At 40.9% G+C, this 16,052-nt stretch overlaps 1 protein-coding gene across 7 annotated transcripts in view; it reads right to left on the reverse strand.

Annotated features, from left to right (window-relative positions):
* KCNIP4 (potassium voltage-gated channel interacting protein 4) overlaps positions 1-16,052 on the reverse strand; it is a 1,125,192-nt gene that overhangs the window by 90,223 nt on the left and 1,018,917 nt on the right. For all 7 annotated transcript variants that reach the window (XM_084971644.1, XM_003482356.5, XM_013978556.3 and 4 more), the window contains one exon: positions 15,637-15,761. In XM_084971644.1, coding sequence (XP_084827770.1) covers positions 15,637-15,761 — 125 coding nt within the window. The remainder of the gene's footprint in view (positions 1-15,636; positions 15,762-16,052) is intronic.

The following is a 16,052-nucleotide window of genomic DNA, read 5'->3' on the forward strand; positions in this document are numbered from 1 at the left end:
AAATGTGGCCCTGCTTCAAGTCTTTAAAATGTCAATTCGTTCTTCTGATTGCTTAGACAAAAAGGTCAGAGTCATCTTTGAGCAGGAACGGAGACAGAGAAAGGCTAAATAACGGCTTTCAGTTCATGATTAAATAAATAGCAGAATCAGGATGTGAATCCAGGCAGTCTGACTCCAGAGTCTACTCCAGATAGGCTGCTTCTCTATCTTATAACCCCCTTTGTATGTAATCTGGAATTTCTTATGGCATCTTTGTGACAAATATCAGCTGCTCACACCGGGAAGGCTTCCTAGATCAAACTAGAGTTATAAATTCTGGTTCTGCCTAGTTGTCATACAAAAGAACTGAAAATTCCCTTTGTTCAGCTTCAAGAGTTCTTTATTTATTTTCACTCTATTTTTAAAGACATTTTGTGTGTTCTTATTGGTTACTAAACTGAGATTTTGAGACGGAAACTCGAATATTCTTGTTACAATTCTGGCTTGGCTACTAATGAGCTGTGTGACCTTGGGAAATTTTTACACTTCTTGAAGTTATCATTTTGCCAAAAAATGTCTATGTGCAACAGATGGTCCAGGCTCTATAGTAATAATGGAGAAAGATAAATAACAAGTTACATGGTCCCTTTACAGTCCGAGGGTAAGAATCACATCTCTTTATTTCTATCCACTTTCTGAGAGTTTACTGCAGTTACACATTCTGCAGAAACAATAAATATGTGAGTTTCTGGTTGATGATTTTATGATTTGGTATGTGGTATGGACAAGGTGACTTCAAATTCCACAGGCAGCTTGGTACAGTAGGAAGAACCCTGACTTGAGAGGCAGAAGACAAGTTCTGAAGGCAAAGATAGCAGAGATTTCATTATTTCATTGGTTACATTACTGATTATTTGACTTTGGGACAATCATTACTTAGGTCAAGCCTTCAGTATTTGTCTCAGCAAAATTTGGAGAATATGGGATTAGTTATTCTCAAAGGTGTATTAACAGAGTTCTGACTGTGTAATTTACCTTCACCACAAAACCTCAAGTGTCCATCTGGGACATTTTGTTTGTGTTGGATCCATTTGGTGGAAAGGCTCAGGAACTCAGCCTCAATACCTGTTACATAGAGACATTTCCACTAACACATGATTTCTTTTAGTCCCCTCACCTATATTACGAATAGATTATATTATCCTCATTTGTAAATCAAGAAGAAGAAGTTCAGGGAGGTTTTCCAGGGTAAAATGACTAGTAAGTGTTGCAACTGAGATTGGAACTCAGGATTAGGTAGCTCTCAATTCCTCATCTATGCCCTGAAACATACATCCTCCCTAAATTACCAGTACCAAGGATGCACAGAAGAGGGCAGTGCAGGGAGCTGCAGGGCGCTGCCTGAGATGGCCTCGCATCAGCATCCCCTTCATCCCTGACTCTAGCAGAGTGCTAAGATCAGCTCAAGAGTATTCCAGTCACATAAAACCCGACTTAATTAGGAAAAACTGGTAATTAACTGCATGGTCCCATTCTGTTTTCAATAAATGTAATCTAGCTAATAAATCAGTAGCACTTATTCATGATAAGACAAAGTGTGTTCAGTAATAGGTTTGCCTTCCATTAGTAAGGGGTTTATGTGGAGTTACAGAAGAAACCAAGTAGGCATTATTAGTTTTCGCTTCATTGCACAGATTACATGGTGCCTTTATTCTGCTGCTGATAAGCAATAAATTGCTCAGTTGCGTATAGTGTATTAAAATGTGTTTAATCTACTATTATTTCCATGAAAAGCAGTATCGCTCATCCCACTTCCAATCACCATGGATAATACACAGGGACTCAGAGTCCTAAAATAATTACAGACCCAAAACTGTGACAATAAAACACCAAGGGTCTAATCATATACTTTGCTAGAATTTATTTCAAATAATATTTATATTATTTTTTATTTTTTTATGAAAAATTCTGTATTGGACCATATTTTTGGTGAGATGGTCTAGCATAGATTTTAGCTGCAGAAGTTATGCTGTTTCCTTTCTTGGTGATAAGGCACTAAATTACTGCTTGGAATATTTCATATTCATTTTTCTAGATGTTTAACAAATATTTTTTATAAGCTCCTTTTGGGAAAGAAAGGGCATACTGTTTTGAAAGCTAGATAGACTAACCAGATAACTGCCTAAAGTTGAAGTGGTATAACCAAGAATGATGCTGAGAGGTCCTAAAAGGAAAAAGCAAAATCCAATAATATGAGAAAGTCACTGTCCATTTATTCAAAGCCTGTGCAAAAAATACAAAGCTAAATACTTTGCTTCTGAGATGTTAAGGACTGAATGTGATACCAAAGAGCAGTATCTTTCTTGGCCTACATTTTTGGAAAACTGAATTTTCTCCTTTCCTTAATGCTGTGGAATTTTTAATATGTTTCGTTGGTCATATTAGGCATATGTTTGATGCAAATTTCCTTCAGAATTTTGAGATGTTCAAGAGGTGATATGTTAAAAATGAAAATAGAACATAGACTACGTGGGCCTACCTACAGGGGTTTAAAATTCACATTGCAAAAAAAATGGTCTTGCTTATTTCCTTGTTGACCTACTTAAACGCTTAAAAAGTAAGATCTGTTTGCTTGGATGATGTGATAGGTGATAGTTTAGCTCCCTCTCTACATTTCTGTGTGTTAAACAAGGATCTCTGAGCTGTAGAAGGAAGGGTTCAAGAGGACATGCACACTGAGGTATATGGAAAGACTGGCTCGTGGGGACCTGCTGTAGAGCATAGAGAACTCTACCCAGTATTGTGTGATAATCTATGTGGGAAAAGAATCTGCAAGAGAATGGGTGTGTGTACATGTGTAACTGAATCACTCTGTTGTGCAGCTTGGTCCCCTGTGACCCTGTGAGTCTTGCTCACAGAATTCTGTCCTTTTCCCTTCAATGAATATATCATAATCTTCACTTATTTTTTTCCTTTCTTATGAACCACACACTTTCTACCCAAACTCTAGTGTCTGAGTTGAAGAAAATTCTCTTTTATTCATACATATATATTCAGTACTAGCAAAGTACCTGGAATACAGTGAATATTGAATAAATGATGTAGACATTTGTAGAAAGTATTCAGAACCAGGAGGAACTTGAAAGGAGACGTTTTGACTCAATCTCCTAAAATTCTATGGAAGTCGGAATATCATAAATGAAGCATAATTCATTAGAATATGCACAGATAAGGAAATTACCGATTCTATCTCATTTCCCTTTGACACATGTCTTTGTGTTTCCCTCGAGTTAAATTATTCAACACTGATTTAAGAGAATTTATAGTCTAACACATGCAACTCAAGTGTAGCATTGAAGAGACAAAGGTTTGGCAACTTATGTTATTTTAATGAAGATCTGAGTGCCTGCCAGGGTCACTGGAATAACTGCCAGTTAGGTTGATACTAATAAACACATTGAAGTGAAATCATAAAAAATGGAAAAGCATCTGACTCTGTGGGGTAGATTCACTGCCAGCAGCTTGCAGTGATGGACAGTGCCCCAGATTGGTTGTTGGTTTTAGTCACAAAACATCCCAAGTTGCACAGCAGGCCTTTTAAGGAGCACATATTGAATTTGAAAAGTTATTTACTGGGCTCCTGGTAATTCATTTGTGTGACCCAATTAGTTCTTCCAAAAAGAATAATAAGGAGCAATGCTGTTAAAGTTGACCCACTACCATGTGTTTGGGTTCTGTGCTGTGGAGACTGAGTTCCATGTGCAAAAAATTGTATTAACAAACACTTAGAGGTAGCGGTTTTTGAACTTGCTATGTATTTGTTTCTGATACAGTGCTAAGGGAAGTAAAAAGCCTCAAAGCCTTCAGAAGATAGCAACACTCTTATTATTTTTAAAAATCTTGATCCTTCAAGGGATATGAGAGTATGAAGTCAGTAGAGACATTGCTCCCAGATGTAAAAAATTGTTAAGACATTAATCCCTCTAAGGGCGGGGGGAGGTTGTTGGATTCTCTAGAAAAAATCTGTAGAAGGAGGTTTTATTGACTTTTGCAGAAAATTGGTTGTTCCCCTGAACCAGATTTTCTTTCTATCAACATACACTGCTGTCCAGCTAGAGACTACATTTTTAGCTTCCCTTAGCAGTTCATGTGATTAATGCACCCATAGGATGTAAGTAAAAGATAACTTTTGTGTTATCGCTAAATTAAGATAAGTCACCTGCTCCTAGTCTATGACTCTTTCACCTTCTCTCAGGACATGAACATAGCAGTGATCTCATTTGCAGAATGCAGTTGGGATCGGTACCTTCACCAAGGGATGCAGGCCCATGTGCTAGAAGGAACTTGGATGTCTGAATGTCCTGATGGAGCAGAACTACCTCATCAGCCTGGACCAACTCACTTGTGAATTGAGAGAAAAATAAAATTTGATATTACAGGATTGTTATGGATAAATGGATAAAAATCCAGAAGATTTTAGAAGTGCTTCCAGGGAATTTTTGCTTTCTATAAAGGCTGCTTTTATGTAAGTTTTTTTTTTTTTTTAATTACTTACATCCCTAGGTTGCACTTGATGTTTACGACATCACACATCATGTTATCTCTTTGATTTTCACAAAATCTGAGTCAGGAAGTCATTAGGAGAAATGCTATGTCAGTTTCTCCAGGAATTAAAAAAGCGAGTAAAATCAAACCAAAAAAGTGCACTATTTCCCAGTAAAATCTTAGGGAAGGGTGTGGGCAAAGGTATTTTAAGAGGCTTCTAGAAGTAACTTGATTAGAGGAGCAGCATGAGGACCCTGGTGCTAATGATAGCAATGACAATGGGACTTATCATCATAATAGCTACATTTTGAGTGTTACCATGAGAGAGGGTCTGTGCCCTATGCTTTACACCTATTATCTTAGCAAGACAGCTGTGAGATACTGTTTTTCCAGATGTGCAGATGAAACCCAGTGAAGCCCAGAGAGGTCAAGTACCTTGCCCAGGCATCTAGTCTGGGAATCTGGTCATGCTGACATTTTACTCCAAAATATGTACAGTTTTGTGAAGAGATGAGTCATCATTGCAGGTCTGAGACTGCTCTCCTTAGAAAGATCTGCTTGCAAGGCTAGCCCTTGACTATTCTATTAGTCCGCTAGGGAAGTCTTAACAACATATCACAGACTGGGTCGTTTCAACACTGGAAATTTATTTTCTTATAGTTGGCAGTCTAAGATCAAGGTGCCAGCAGGGTCGTTTTCTCCTGAGGCCTCCCTCCTTGGCTTACGATGGCCGCCTTCTCACTGTGCCCTCACATGGCCTTTCCTCTGCGCACGTGCACCCTCGTGTCTCTTCCTCTTCTAATAAGGACTGTACTCCCATTGCACTGGGCCTCACCATTATGACCTCGTTTAACTTTCTGGAGGTCTGCAGTTTTGGTGCATGCTGGACTGAGGGTGCCCACGGGACCAGCCCCAGGAAAAGTTTTGTGCACTGAGTGCCGAATGGCTTCCTTGTGGATATTGTTTCCCATGTGTGGTCACAGTTCATCGCTGGGGAAATTGAGCACAACCTGTGTGGCTTCACGAGGAAAGGACTCTCATAAATTTGTATGTGCTGTCCCCCAAGCATGTCCCCAGGCACTATTCCTTTTGCTGATTTCACTCTGTATACTTTTGCTGTAATAGATTATGGCTGTGAATCTGACTATGTACTGAGTCCTGTGAGCCCTCCTAGTAAATCACTGAACCAGGAGGTGATCTTGGGAAACTCTGACATAACTCTCCTCCTTGCCATTCTCTAATTTGGAAGACATTGACTAGCCCTTTATTCCTAAGTATTTAGGAAGACTCTTCTCTCAGCCTCCCTTGCAGTCAGGTGAGCCATTTAACTGAGGTTTGAGCAGTGGATGTTAGATGGAGAAGGGATGGCTGTTACTGAAGGACTGGTACAATATTTTTCTTTACTCTCTCTCTCTCTTCTGTTGACTAAGCGCAAGATGCCATTAAGTCAGTGGGGGATGCTGAGGTGGGAGGCAAAATAGCAGAACCGCCACTTGGAAAGAGTGTCTTCCATGATGGGTAGAGCACAGGGCCCCCCCTGGACTCACCTCTTAATGATCCACAGGGGATTGGGAAATGAAAGAGCAATAGATATCTATTGTGTTAAGCCACTGAAATACTGGGGCCGGGTGTTACAGCAGTGAACCTACTGGGAGCAACATATATGGGAATGTGTTGGACACCACTACCCCATCTCTTTCTTCTAGTCTTTGAAGTATGTTGCTAAAGTGGGAGTAAATAGAGATCCTTTTACCATCTGACAGTATATTTGATGAGCATTATAGGACACGGATAATCCACTGGATGAAAAATATGGATGCATGAGCAACAGAACCAAAAGAAGTTCTTTGTTACCATGTGAGACAGGCTTTAACATTTTTGAGGACCACTTGGTAAACCCAATAAATGTGTCAAGATATTTTTGCAGTTCTTTTATGGAAGAAGCCATGCTTTTTCACTTCCCTTATTATTAGATTTCTTTTTCTAGCAGTTATTTACTAGCTCTTCAACCCTACCAGGTAGATGTGGAAGGAACTGAAAAGAAGGTAAGAGGAGATAGAAATTTTATCCGGGAAAAAACTGGGGTGGTGCTCACTCATTCACAAGGATTTGTTGATTTTCTGTTCTTTAGGAGGCATGGTCTGAAGAGCTAAGAATCTGGAGATACAGAAGGTCCAGTGCCTGCCTTCAGGGGCTGATAGACGGGGCGGGGGAGGGGCACATAAAGACAAACACTTCAATCAGTGCAGTGATCAGGAACATGTTTGGGAGGGTCTCCAAAGCTACCCTATGCTGTGTCAGAAAAAGTTTTTCCATATATAAGTCTTTCAAGCTCCAAACTTGTGAGTTAGCTTTGAGTCCTTAATCCCGCTCACTTTTTCTTTTTTTTCTTTAGGGCCACACCTGCGGCATATGGACGTTCCCAGGCGAAGGGTCGAATCAGAGCTATAGCTGCCAGCCTACACCACAGCCACAGCAACACCAGATCCGAGTCAAGTCTATGACATACACCACAGCTCACAGCAATGACGGATCCTTAACCCACTGAGCAATGCCAGGGATAGAACTGTGTCCTCATAGATACTAGTAGGGTTCATTACTGATGAGCCACAACAGGAACTCCATCCCCTTCACTTTTTCAGTCTAGACCATCAACGTGTCCAGTCAGTTCAACCTCCATCAATTGCAATAGCCCGTCATCTCTCTCTTCTGTGGGTGCCACTGTGGTCTAGGCCATTCTTCCTTCCTCCTTGTCTGGAACTGCTTTCTCGAGGATCTCCCTGTTTTGCTTTGGGCCCCCCATACTTCATTTTACTTTGAGTAGCCTGCCAGAGCCATCTTTTAAAAGTCATTACTGTACATTGTACCTGTCCCTTTAGAAACCAGTGGTGTCTCAACATCTTTAGAGACAATAAAATAAAATGATTAGTTGAGATTCCAGACACTCCTGGCCCACTCCTGTCTCATGGTTTGTGGTTGTTCTCTCTTCCTAGAATGTTCTTTCTGTTCCTTCATCTGCCTGTGTCCTTTTTGATATCTAGACTCAGTTAAGGGCTGTCTCCCTAGGGGACACTTCTTCAGCCACCTTACCAAAAGAAGGTCTCTGTTTTGCCTCTTTATGACACATTTTATTGTAGTTCTGATCAACACTTGCTTTTTTAAAATTTAATTATTGACTTATTGTCTCACACTTCCCCTTCATTTTCCCCCAACACACACACACACACACACACACACACACACACTGGAATGTAAGCTTAAGAGAAATTACCCATCATGTTAGTACGTGTATCTTAAATACTTGCTTAGTACAGTGGTAGCCCCATATTCAATACTCAGAATGAACGATAAAAAAATATGTTGAGATAAAATCTAAGCTGAGGTGTGAAAAAGGTGCAGAAGTTTGCCTGTTGAAAGGTAAAGGAGTCATGGGAAATAGCAATCACTCTGCAGGAGGAAGGCATAGGTCAAGACCTCTCAGAGGGAATCACATCAACGGCTGAAAATGCCATATGATTGGAGCAAAGCGAACAGGGGGTAGCGAGAGATGAGACTGGAAAAATAAGCCAAGGTTGCTTGGGTCACTATAATACACAGAGTATCTAACTCAAGGTCAGACTTAAAGTAGGGACACAACACGTATTTTTTGGATGAGTGCATAAGATTCTTCTAGTGGTAATGGAGAGCTATTAGTTGGCTTGTAAGTTGTAATTGACAGGATCCTATTTGTGCTTTAAAAAGTCCCTCACCTGCACTGTATAAAAGGGGTCAGAGGAAGACAAGATTGGAAACCAGGAGCCCGGGAGGCCATGTGGTCTCACAGGTGACAGATGGCAGCTGTGTGTGAGGGGAAACTGCAGTGTGGAGGGAAAGGAATGGGTTGATAGGAGAGATAAAAAGACAGGAAAATTGACCGAGCTTGGAGATTCATTAGATGCAAGAGGGAAGAATCCAGAAAGATAACTGCCTTTTTAGGCTACTGGATAAATGAAGGTAACATTTATTGAGAAAAGACAGGTTTAGGAGCCAAAGACAAGTTAAATATCCGACATTCATATTTCCCTTAACAAAATTAAAAGATATTTTAAAATTTAGGCCTTATCTAGATGATGGCAGTTGACTTTGGTCTGGGATTAGGGTCTAGTACTTAATTCCAAAATCAACTTCTGAGTGGTACAATGAGCCAGATATCTGGAATTACAAGCAGAGACTATCAAGAGGAATTGGGCTCAAGATAGGGTCTTTAGGGAGCTTATAAATTGAACAGAAATATTTATTTTTGATGCTTCTATTTTAAAAATTTATTTATTTATTTATTGGTAGAGGGAGATGGGGAGTGATGGGTAGTGGTGGGAAGAAGGGTTGTTATAGCCCTTCAAGGGTAAATCCCTCTTTGGAAAAAGGATGGAGTAGAAGGATGGGCAGTGTTTAAATTGCTGCCTTCCCTATGGGGATGCGAGGTGGAGTGTCAGCTCACTAGACCAAAGTATGTCCACACAGGGAACTCCTGAACAACAGCGGTATAATGGTGGTTTGAAGATAAAATTAAACGCTCATGAGCACTTGCTCATTGTTTACTAAAAATATTACTCTGTAGCATACATATCAAAAGAATCTCCTCCCACCCCATCACACTCACAAATATGTGCCCATAAAAAAAAAAATGTTAGAATAAAGAAGAAAGCTGAGTTACGCCCAGCAGCGTGGAATGGGGAATGGACTGTAGATAGAACACTTACCTACCCAGTTTTCACCCCAGTATGATGTCAGATGTTTAGCGTGGCACTTCATTAGTTTAAAACAAACAAAAAAGAGAAACCAGTAAATGAAGAAGCATTTACATGCCACAGAATATATGCAGCATAAACTCATGAGTAAAGCAATATACCTCAAGATGATATCATAGGTCTTCCTCATGAATTTCATCTATTTTTGTACTTAGAAGAATGAGAGGAAAACACGGAAGGACTCAAATGTCTGGTTTTCACACCAAAGTGAAAGAAATGATGCAAAGCATTTTGTATCCTCTTCTCATTTACATCAGTATTAATATCCTACATTTCAAAAGAGAATTTGATATCCTGAGAGGCTACTCCCTACTCAAGGTGAGAAATGGCAGTGGAGGGGTCTGAGCCCAGGAGAGCACATACACCATGCCAGCCCTCGGGCATCAGAAGGGCAGCCGTGTACATCTGCCTAGACCTGTAGACAACCTTCTCCCCAGAAAGCCCTGCTTCTTGGAAGTCTGCCAGAAAACTCTGCTAAGGCATAGGAAAGAACACTTTAACTCTGTTCTTATACCTTGATTCTAAAGTACATGAGTAATACTTTGCCCTTAAGGAAGACTTTTATCTGAGTCTTTCAAGAGCGAACAAAACCAATTATTACGCACCTCCCTTCATGATTGGAAAGGAAGATCTTAATCCCTAATTTGCTGACAGGGAAATAGAAGCTGCCAGGGATGAAGTGATTTACTAAAGGTCATACAATCAGTCTATAAAAGCCTCAAGAATAACTCCGAGGGCTCACGACAAAAGGGAAGATGCCATATACAATTAGCAGCTTTTTTTTCCATCCTAACCGCCTTATCCCACTCTTCAGTGCATGTGCTAAACTCCTCCTCCCTCCCTCTCCACCACAAGAGGGACTTAGAACTCTTTATGTACAGGTGCTTTGTCAAAAATGTAGATCCCGGAGTTCCCGTCGTGGCGCAGTGGTTAACGAATCCGACTAGGAACCATGAGGTTGCGGGTTCGGTCCCTGCCCTTGCTCAGTGGGTTAATGATCCGGCGTTGCCGCGAGCTGTGGTGTAGGTTGCAGACGTGGCTCGGATCCCGCGTTGCTGTGGCTCTGGCGTAGGCCGGTGGCTACAGCTCTGATTCAACCCCTAGCCTGGGAACCTCCATATGCCGCGGGAGTGGCCCAAGAAATAGCAACAACAACAACAACAAAAGACAAAAAAAAAAAAAATGTAGATCCCTATAATTTCATCCCCAGTTTCCTTCATCTATTTTTAAAGTGCAGAAGTTCTCAGACACGGAGGAAGGTGGAAAGGTCCATCATGGGAACTCTCATTTCTGCCAGTTCCTTTGGCAGTAATGCCAAATCTCTTGTAGAACTCAGGGGAGAGGTTGGTGACACTTGCAGTAAAAGCCTAGGGTGATGTCTGCGTTGCAGGCACAACACCAAGGGTAAGAGTAATGGTACTGGAAATGTGACTTCTGACCAAATCAGCTTTACTTCATAGGGAAGCTGACTCCTCCCAAATCCCACTGTAACGGACACCCTGTAAGTGTGGCTCCCAATAAATCCCATCCTTTTCAATAATTCCCTTGCCCTGATTGCTGTGGTGTGCAAGGGTGATGGGAGGAGGTGTACATCCATAATTATGTTACATTTTATAAGACTCTGCTTTAGCAGAGTGGAGACACTCTTGCTGGCTTTAAAGAAGTGAGCTTCCACGTTATGAAAGAGTCTTGGGAAGGCCATTGGCAAGGGACTATAGGTAGCCTCTAGGAGATGAGTGGCCCCAGGTTGACAACGAGCAAAAGAGTGGGGCTCTCAGAAATACAATCACAAGGAAATGAACACTGCAACAACTTTATGAGCTTGGGAGAAGACCCTGGAATCCAGAAAGAAATGCAGCCTAACCAGTACCTGGATTGTAGCCTTATGAGACCCCAAGCAGAGGACTTGGTTACATCATTTCTGGACTTCTGACTTTCAAAGCTGTGAGATAATGAATGTGCGTTTTTCAGTCACTAAGTATGTGGTAATTTGTTACATACAATGGAAAACTAATGTAAATATCTTGCATTTTTAGGTAAAAAGAGTATTAAACAACATTTTTTAAGGAAGACTGGCATTAACAAATATTAAAGTGATACCTTAAAGATGTGTTTGAATCCAAAGGATACTCGACCTGTTGTAATTCAAAATAGTGAAAGAAAGAGAAGCAGGGAAAGATTTGAGACTGGAAGCAGCCAGGTGTCCAAAACATATTAGGTCTAATTACTTGAAAACGTCTTTCATCCTATACCTTTAAAAAGGGGAAGACTATGTTGTAAATTATTAATTAACGAGAGGAAATGTCAAAGAGGCATAGCCATGGGAAAACATAATACCCTGGCAGAATGCATCATCACCTAGCACTGACTGGAATTATGCTTGATTGTGAAAGAGAACAGCTAAGCAAGTTTATGAATTGTGCATAGAGACACTTGTGTGACCTAGATCAGTCTTTTTCAAGTGTAACCTCCTGTTAGTGGTCTATTAAAATGGGATTTAAAAAAAATTTAGAAGTTTTAAACAATATAATTAAGCATCACCTCAAATTTAACTGAATCAGAATCACCAAGACCTCTGCACGTTACCCACCAAGGGCTTCATAAGGTTCTAAAGCAGGCAGTTGAACCATTGCTATTTGACATCATAGGGCTCATCACAAGTAGGTAAATTCCATTTGTGACAGAAGCAACTTTATGGCTAGAATCTTATACATCCAGTTCAACAATTCTCAATATGGCTGTACATTATAATTACTTGGAGAGATTTATAAACCCTTATGCTCAAGCTTCTTCTGGGAGCAATTACATCAGAATCACCAAGCATGGTGCCCGGCTATTTGCAGTTTTTAAAGCTCCCCAGATGATTGTAACATGTGACTGCTGATGTGTGGCTAATACCTTGCAGCTTCCTGCATCCTTTTTAAACATAATTACACAGCTCAAAACCCAAAACACTGCTGGGGAGATGTATAGGTCAACCGTGCCTGCCCCACTTTGATGGAACACAAAACTGAGGTTGATGGGGCCACACTGTAATTCCTTTTTGTTGAACTTCATGTTGATTATCTTAATTTATTAAAAAGCCGTCCAAACAACAAAACAAAACAAAGGCAATACCCATGTGATGTAAATATTGTTACCCCAATTTGCAGAGACAAGCACACACAGGCCACTGATTCAGAGGGAGCTGCCTAAACAGGCAAGACATGGACCTGCGTCTATGTGACACTGATGCATATGCTGTCTGCACTGTTGTAATGATTACCAGGGCGTGGTCCCTAGACCTGGAGCATCAGCATCAGCATCACTTAGGAACCTAGGAGAAAGGCAAATTCTCCACCTTCAATCTATCAGAACTACTAAAGCATAATCTTTCAGCCTGGGGCCCAGCAATCTTTTTAATAAATCCTTTAGGTGATTCTGAGGCACAGTAGAGACGGAGAAACACTGTACTATATCCTCCATTTCTACCAGCTGCCTACTTTTGAAGACCCAGTTTAGCATGTAGTAAGAGGATTCAAAATGTGGGGATGACTCAGTGGTAAGAGAGAGTAAGGGGCTGAGAAATCCTCTCACTCTCTTCTTTTTCTCCCATTTCCAATTTATATCAATAAAATATGTTGGAAAAATGCTATCATAGGAATAGCACTGGAAAAAATCGGAGGGCTCTGGTACTCTTTACTTGCAGGGGTGTTCTACCACTTGCATAAGTGTGGCTCTTTTAAGATGTTGATGAATGGTTTATCCTTTTAATCAAAATATGGAGAGTTTTTAAAAAGTTTCATTACAAGTGAGTATCTCAATTGGTTACATGGAAATGAGTTTTTGAGCATAAAGGCTTGAGATAATTGGTGTTCTGGAAACCAAGGGTAGTTTATATGCTGTCTCCGGTGCTAAGCTGGTTCAGGTTGCTGCCATTCAATAAAATAAGAGTGCTACTCTGTCCTGCTTTAGGGCCTCTCTTGCTATATTTTAGGGTGCATTTATTAGAACTGTGCATTGACTACAGGATAATAGGGCTACTCTTGTTTTATTTATCAGAGACATTGATTAATATGTTCTGAGAAAATCGTGAAATCCTTTCATTTAAAGAATTATACAAAATACACTTTGGAAGTCTGCTGGAAGTGAAATCTCATGGGATAGCAGGGAGGGGCAGAAAAACAATGAAGAACGAAGGCAAAAAATAGAGAAAGGAAGGGATGGGAAGAAGTGAAAGAAAGGAGATAAGAATTGACAAGGAGAAGAGACAAAGGAGATATAAGAGGAGGGAGAGAGTGAAAGAATGAAGAAATAGAGAAGTGATCAGAGGGGTAGGAAAGGGGAAAGAAAGGAGGTGGGGAAAAGAGTCAGGAGGGGAGCAAAGGAAGAAAGAAAACAAGTAGGGAAAGAAAAAATCAAACAAAGCAAAGGATGAGGACTTTGGAGACTGGGCAATATTGCATGAAGTGCCACTTGTGGAAGACAGGCTGCAGAGTTGCTGGCTCTGAAGGTTAATGATGGCAGTAACCATGATTCCAATTTGCAACAAATGGCATGAAAGGCCACATGGAGAGAACTGCAGTGAAGGCAGAGGGGGTGATGACAGCACAGCGGAGGCACACAGGGATGCTAAGAGGCTGGTCTTTATTCCACAACCATTTAGTATCTGGTGCATAATCCAATGTTACAAAGAAAAAAAAGTCTGCTTATTACAAGATCTGAATTAGAGAAAAAGCATTTGGATATTCCCAGAAATACACTGGAAGTTTCATTCTGTGATGAGTCTTCTCTTAGTGTTTACTTTCGGCCATGATTGGTGCTTTTCACCTCTTCTCCCTCTCCATCCTCACTGCCTAGTGGTTTCCTGCTGTCAGTGGTCAGTGCAACTGTTACATTGTAAATGCTTCCTCTTTCTGCAGCCTGCAAACCTGCAGCCAAGGCATAACTAATAATCCATGAGCCTAATATCAAAGCTCCTTTCTCTTTATGCATGTTTGTTTGTCATCTTGATAGACACACATCACAATGTGTAATGATGTGTAATGTGAATTCTGCCTGTGTGGGGGAAGCACCCATCTCAATTGCATCACCTTTGTCCCCACCCAGTCCATCCCACAAAGGCCTGGATGTCAGAAGAGGACCAGGTTTTAGAGCGGCAGGAGAAGGAAACATTTAGGGAGCCTGGCTAGGAGAGTGGTGAGAAGCAGAAAGGAAAAGAGAGACCCCATGGGATCAGAGAGATGGTGGAATATTGTGTGCAATAGACATATTGGAACCCTATAAAAATATCCTGTAAGGCAAGTAGCATTACAGATTCTCTAAAGTTTTTTGGTGGATATCATAGAAGAGGCAGAGCTTCTCATCTGCATGAGGTTAGACAGAGGTCACAAGTGGGATGGACAGATCTGAAGAGGAGTTAGAAGAAAGCTTTGGACACCATAGATTCCTGCAGGTCATGGAATGGGGGCTGTTAGTGGTAGGCATGAGGAGGAATCAAAACGATTTCATTCAGATCCCAAGGAGCACCTGCAGCCTATGCAACTGTGCTTCACATATGTATGAGAACATAATACACCTTGGGACATGATGCCACTTAATGTACTACCATTTAATACTTTCAAGGATGAACTGCTTTCAAGTAAATTCAGTGATAACAAGTGTTCTTTCCCTATTCAAACCATAAGTTCCTTGAAGACAGAAACATACCTTCTCTGGCTTTCAAACGGCCTGCAGTATCTAGACTAATACTGAGTACATGCCAAGGAGACCCTAAGAGTATGTGCCTGACAAATTGCCCAGCCCACTCATTGCCTCTCTCCCTCGCCATCTGGTGTGCAAGGACCTCCTCACCCTTTGAAGATGATCCATTCAGGAAGAAGCATCACAGAGCACCAGAAACATGGACCACCTACTGACACCTATCATTCTGAATCTTGGCAGCATGGTCTTTTAGAAACTATCAAACTTCTATTAGTTTGACTTTTCTCCAATGCTAGGGAATAGAGTTCCTTGATGGGCCTTGATCTATAGTCAGTGAGACTTGTAGATAATTAGAGCTTATTGAAATGAGGTCAATATAACTAGAAGAAAAACCCCAACTAGGAACTGAATTGAGTAAACTTTTCTATTGTACTTGTCCTTGTGCAATTGTCTGAGCAATGGTGGACCAACGTGAACCAAAACCCAAAGGGGCTAGGGATGAGGTTCCCATTTAGGAAAGGTCAGTATGACGGGTACATGCGATGCGGCTCTCACAGAACTGCACCTTTTCCCTTTTTCTCTCTCATTTCCCAATGCTCCTCTGAGAACCGTGTGATGGTAAAGTCAAAAAGGAAGGTCTTACATTCTTAAATCCTCTGTAAAGAATCTGGAGCTCCTTCTTGGTAAATTTGCTCTGGGCTTCCAGAAGCTCAAGAGCCTCAGGCCGATGCCTGACAGTGGCCATCTCCAGTTCATCTTCCACGCTATCTGTGGGGGAAAACCAGAGTCTTAAAAACAGTCGGTGCTCGCCAATGTGTATACACAGCAACACAGGAAAATGGCATGAAACATTCACTGGATGTCTGTGATTTTTCCAGAGGAAGGATTTTCACATTGACATTAATGGCCTTTCTATTTCTCAGAGCTTACAGTGCTGCTAAGATGATCCTACACAATATTGTTTCATCCTTTCTAGTCATTAGATATTACGATGTGAACATTTTTACAGCACAGTTTGAAATGTGAAAAAGTCATGCACAGTCTTAAAACTTCAAATGC

Source organism: Sus scrofa, chromosome 8 (genome assembly GCF_054392235.1).
Source record: "Sus scrofa isolate SSC_HxYL_T2T_F1_AM1 chromosome 8, Sscrofa_HxYL_maternal_Yorkshire_Landrace_v2.0, whole genome shotgun sequence".
NCBI classification, from domain to species: Eukaryota; Metazoa; Chordata; class Mammalia; order Artiodactyla; family Suidae; genus Sus; species Sus scrofa.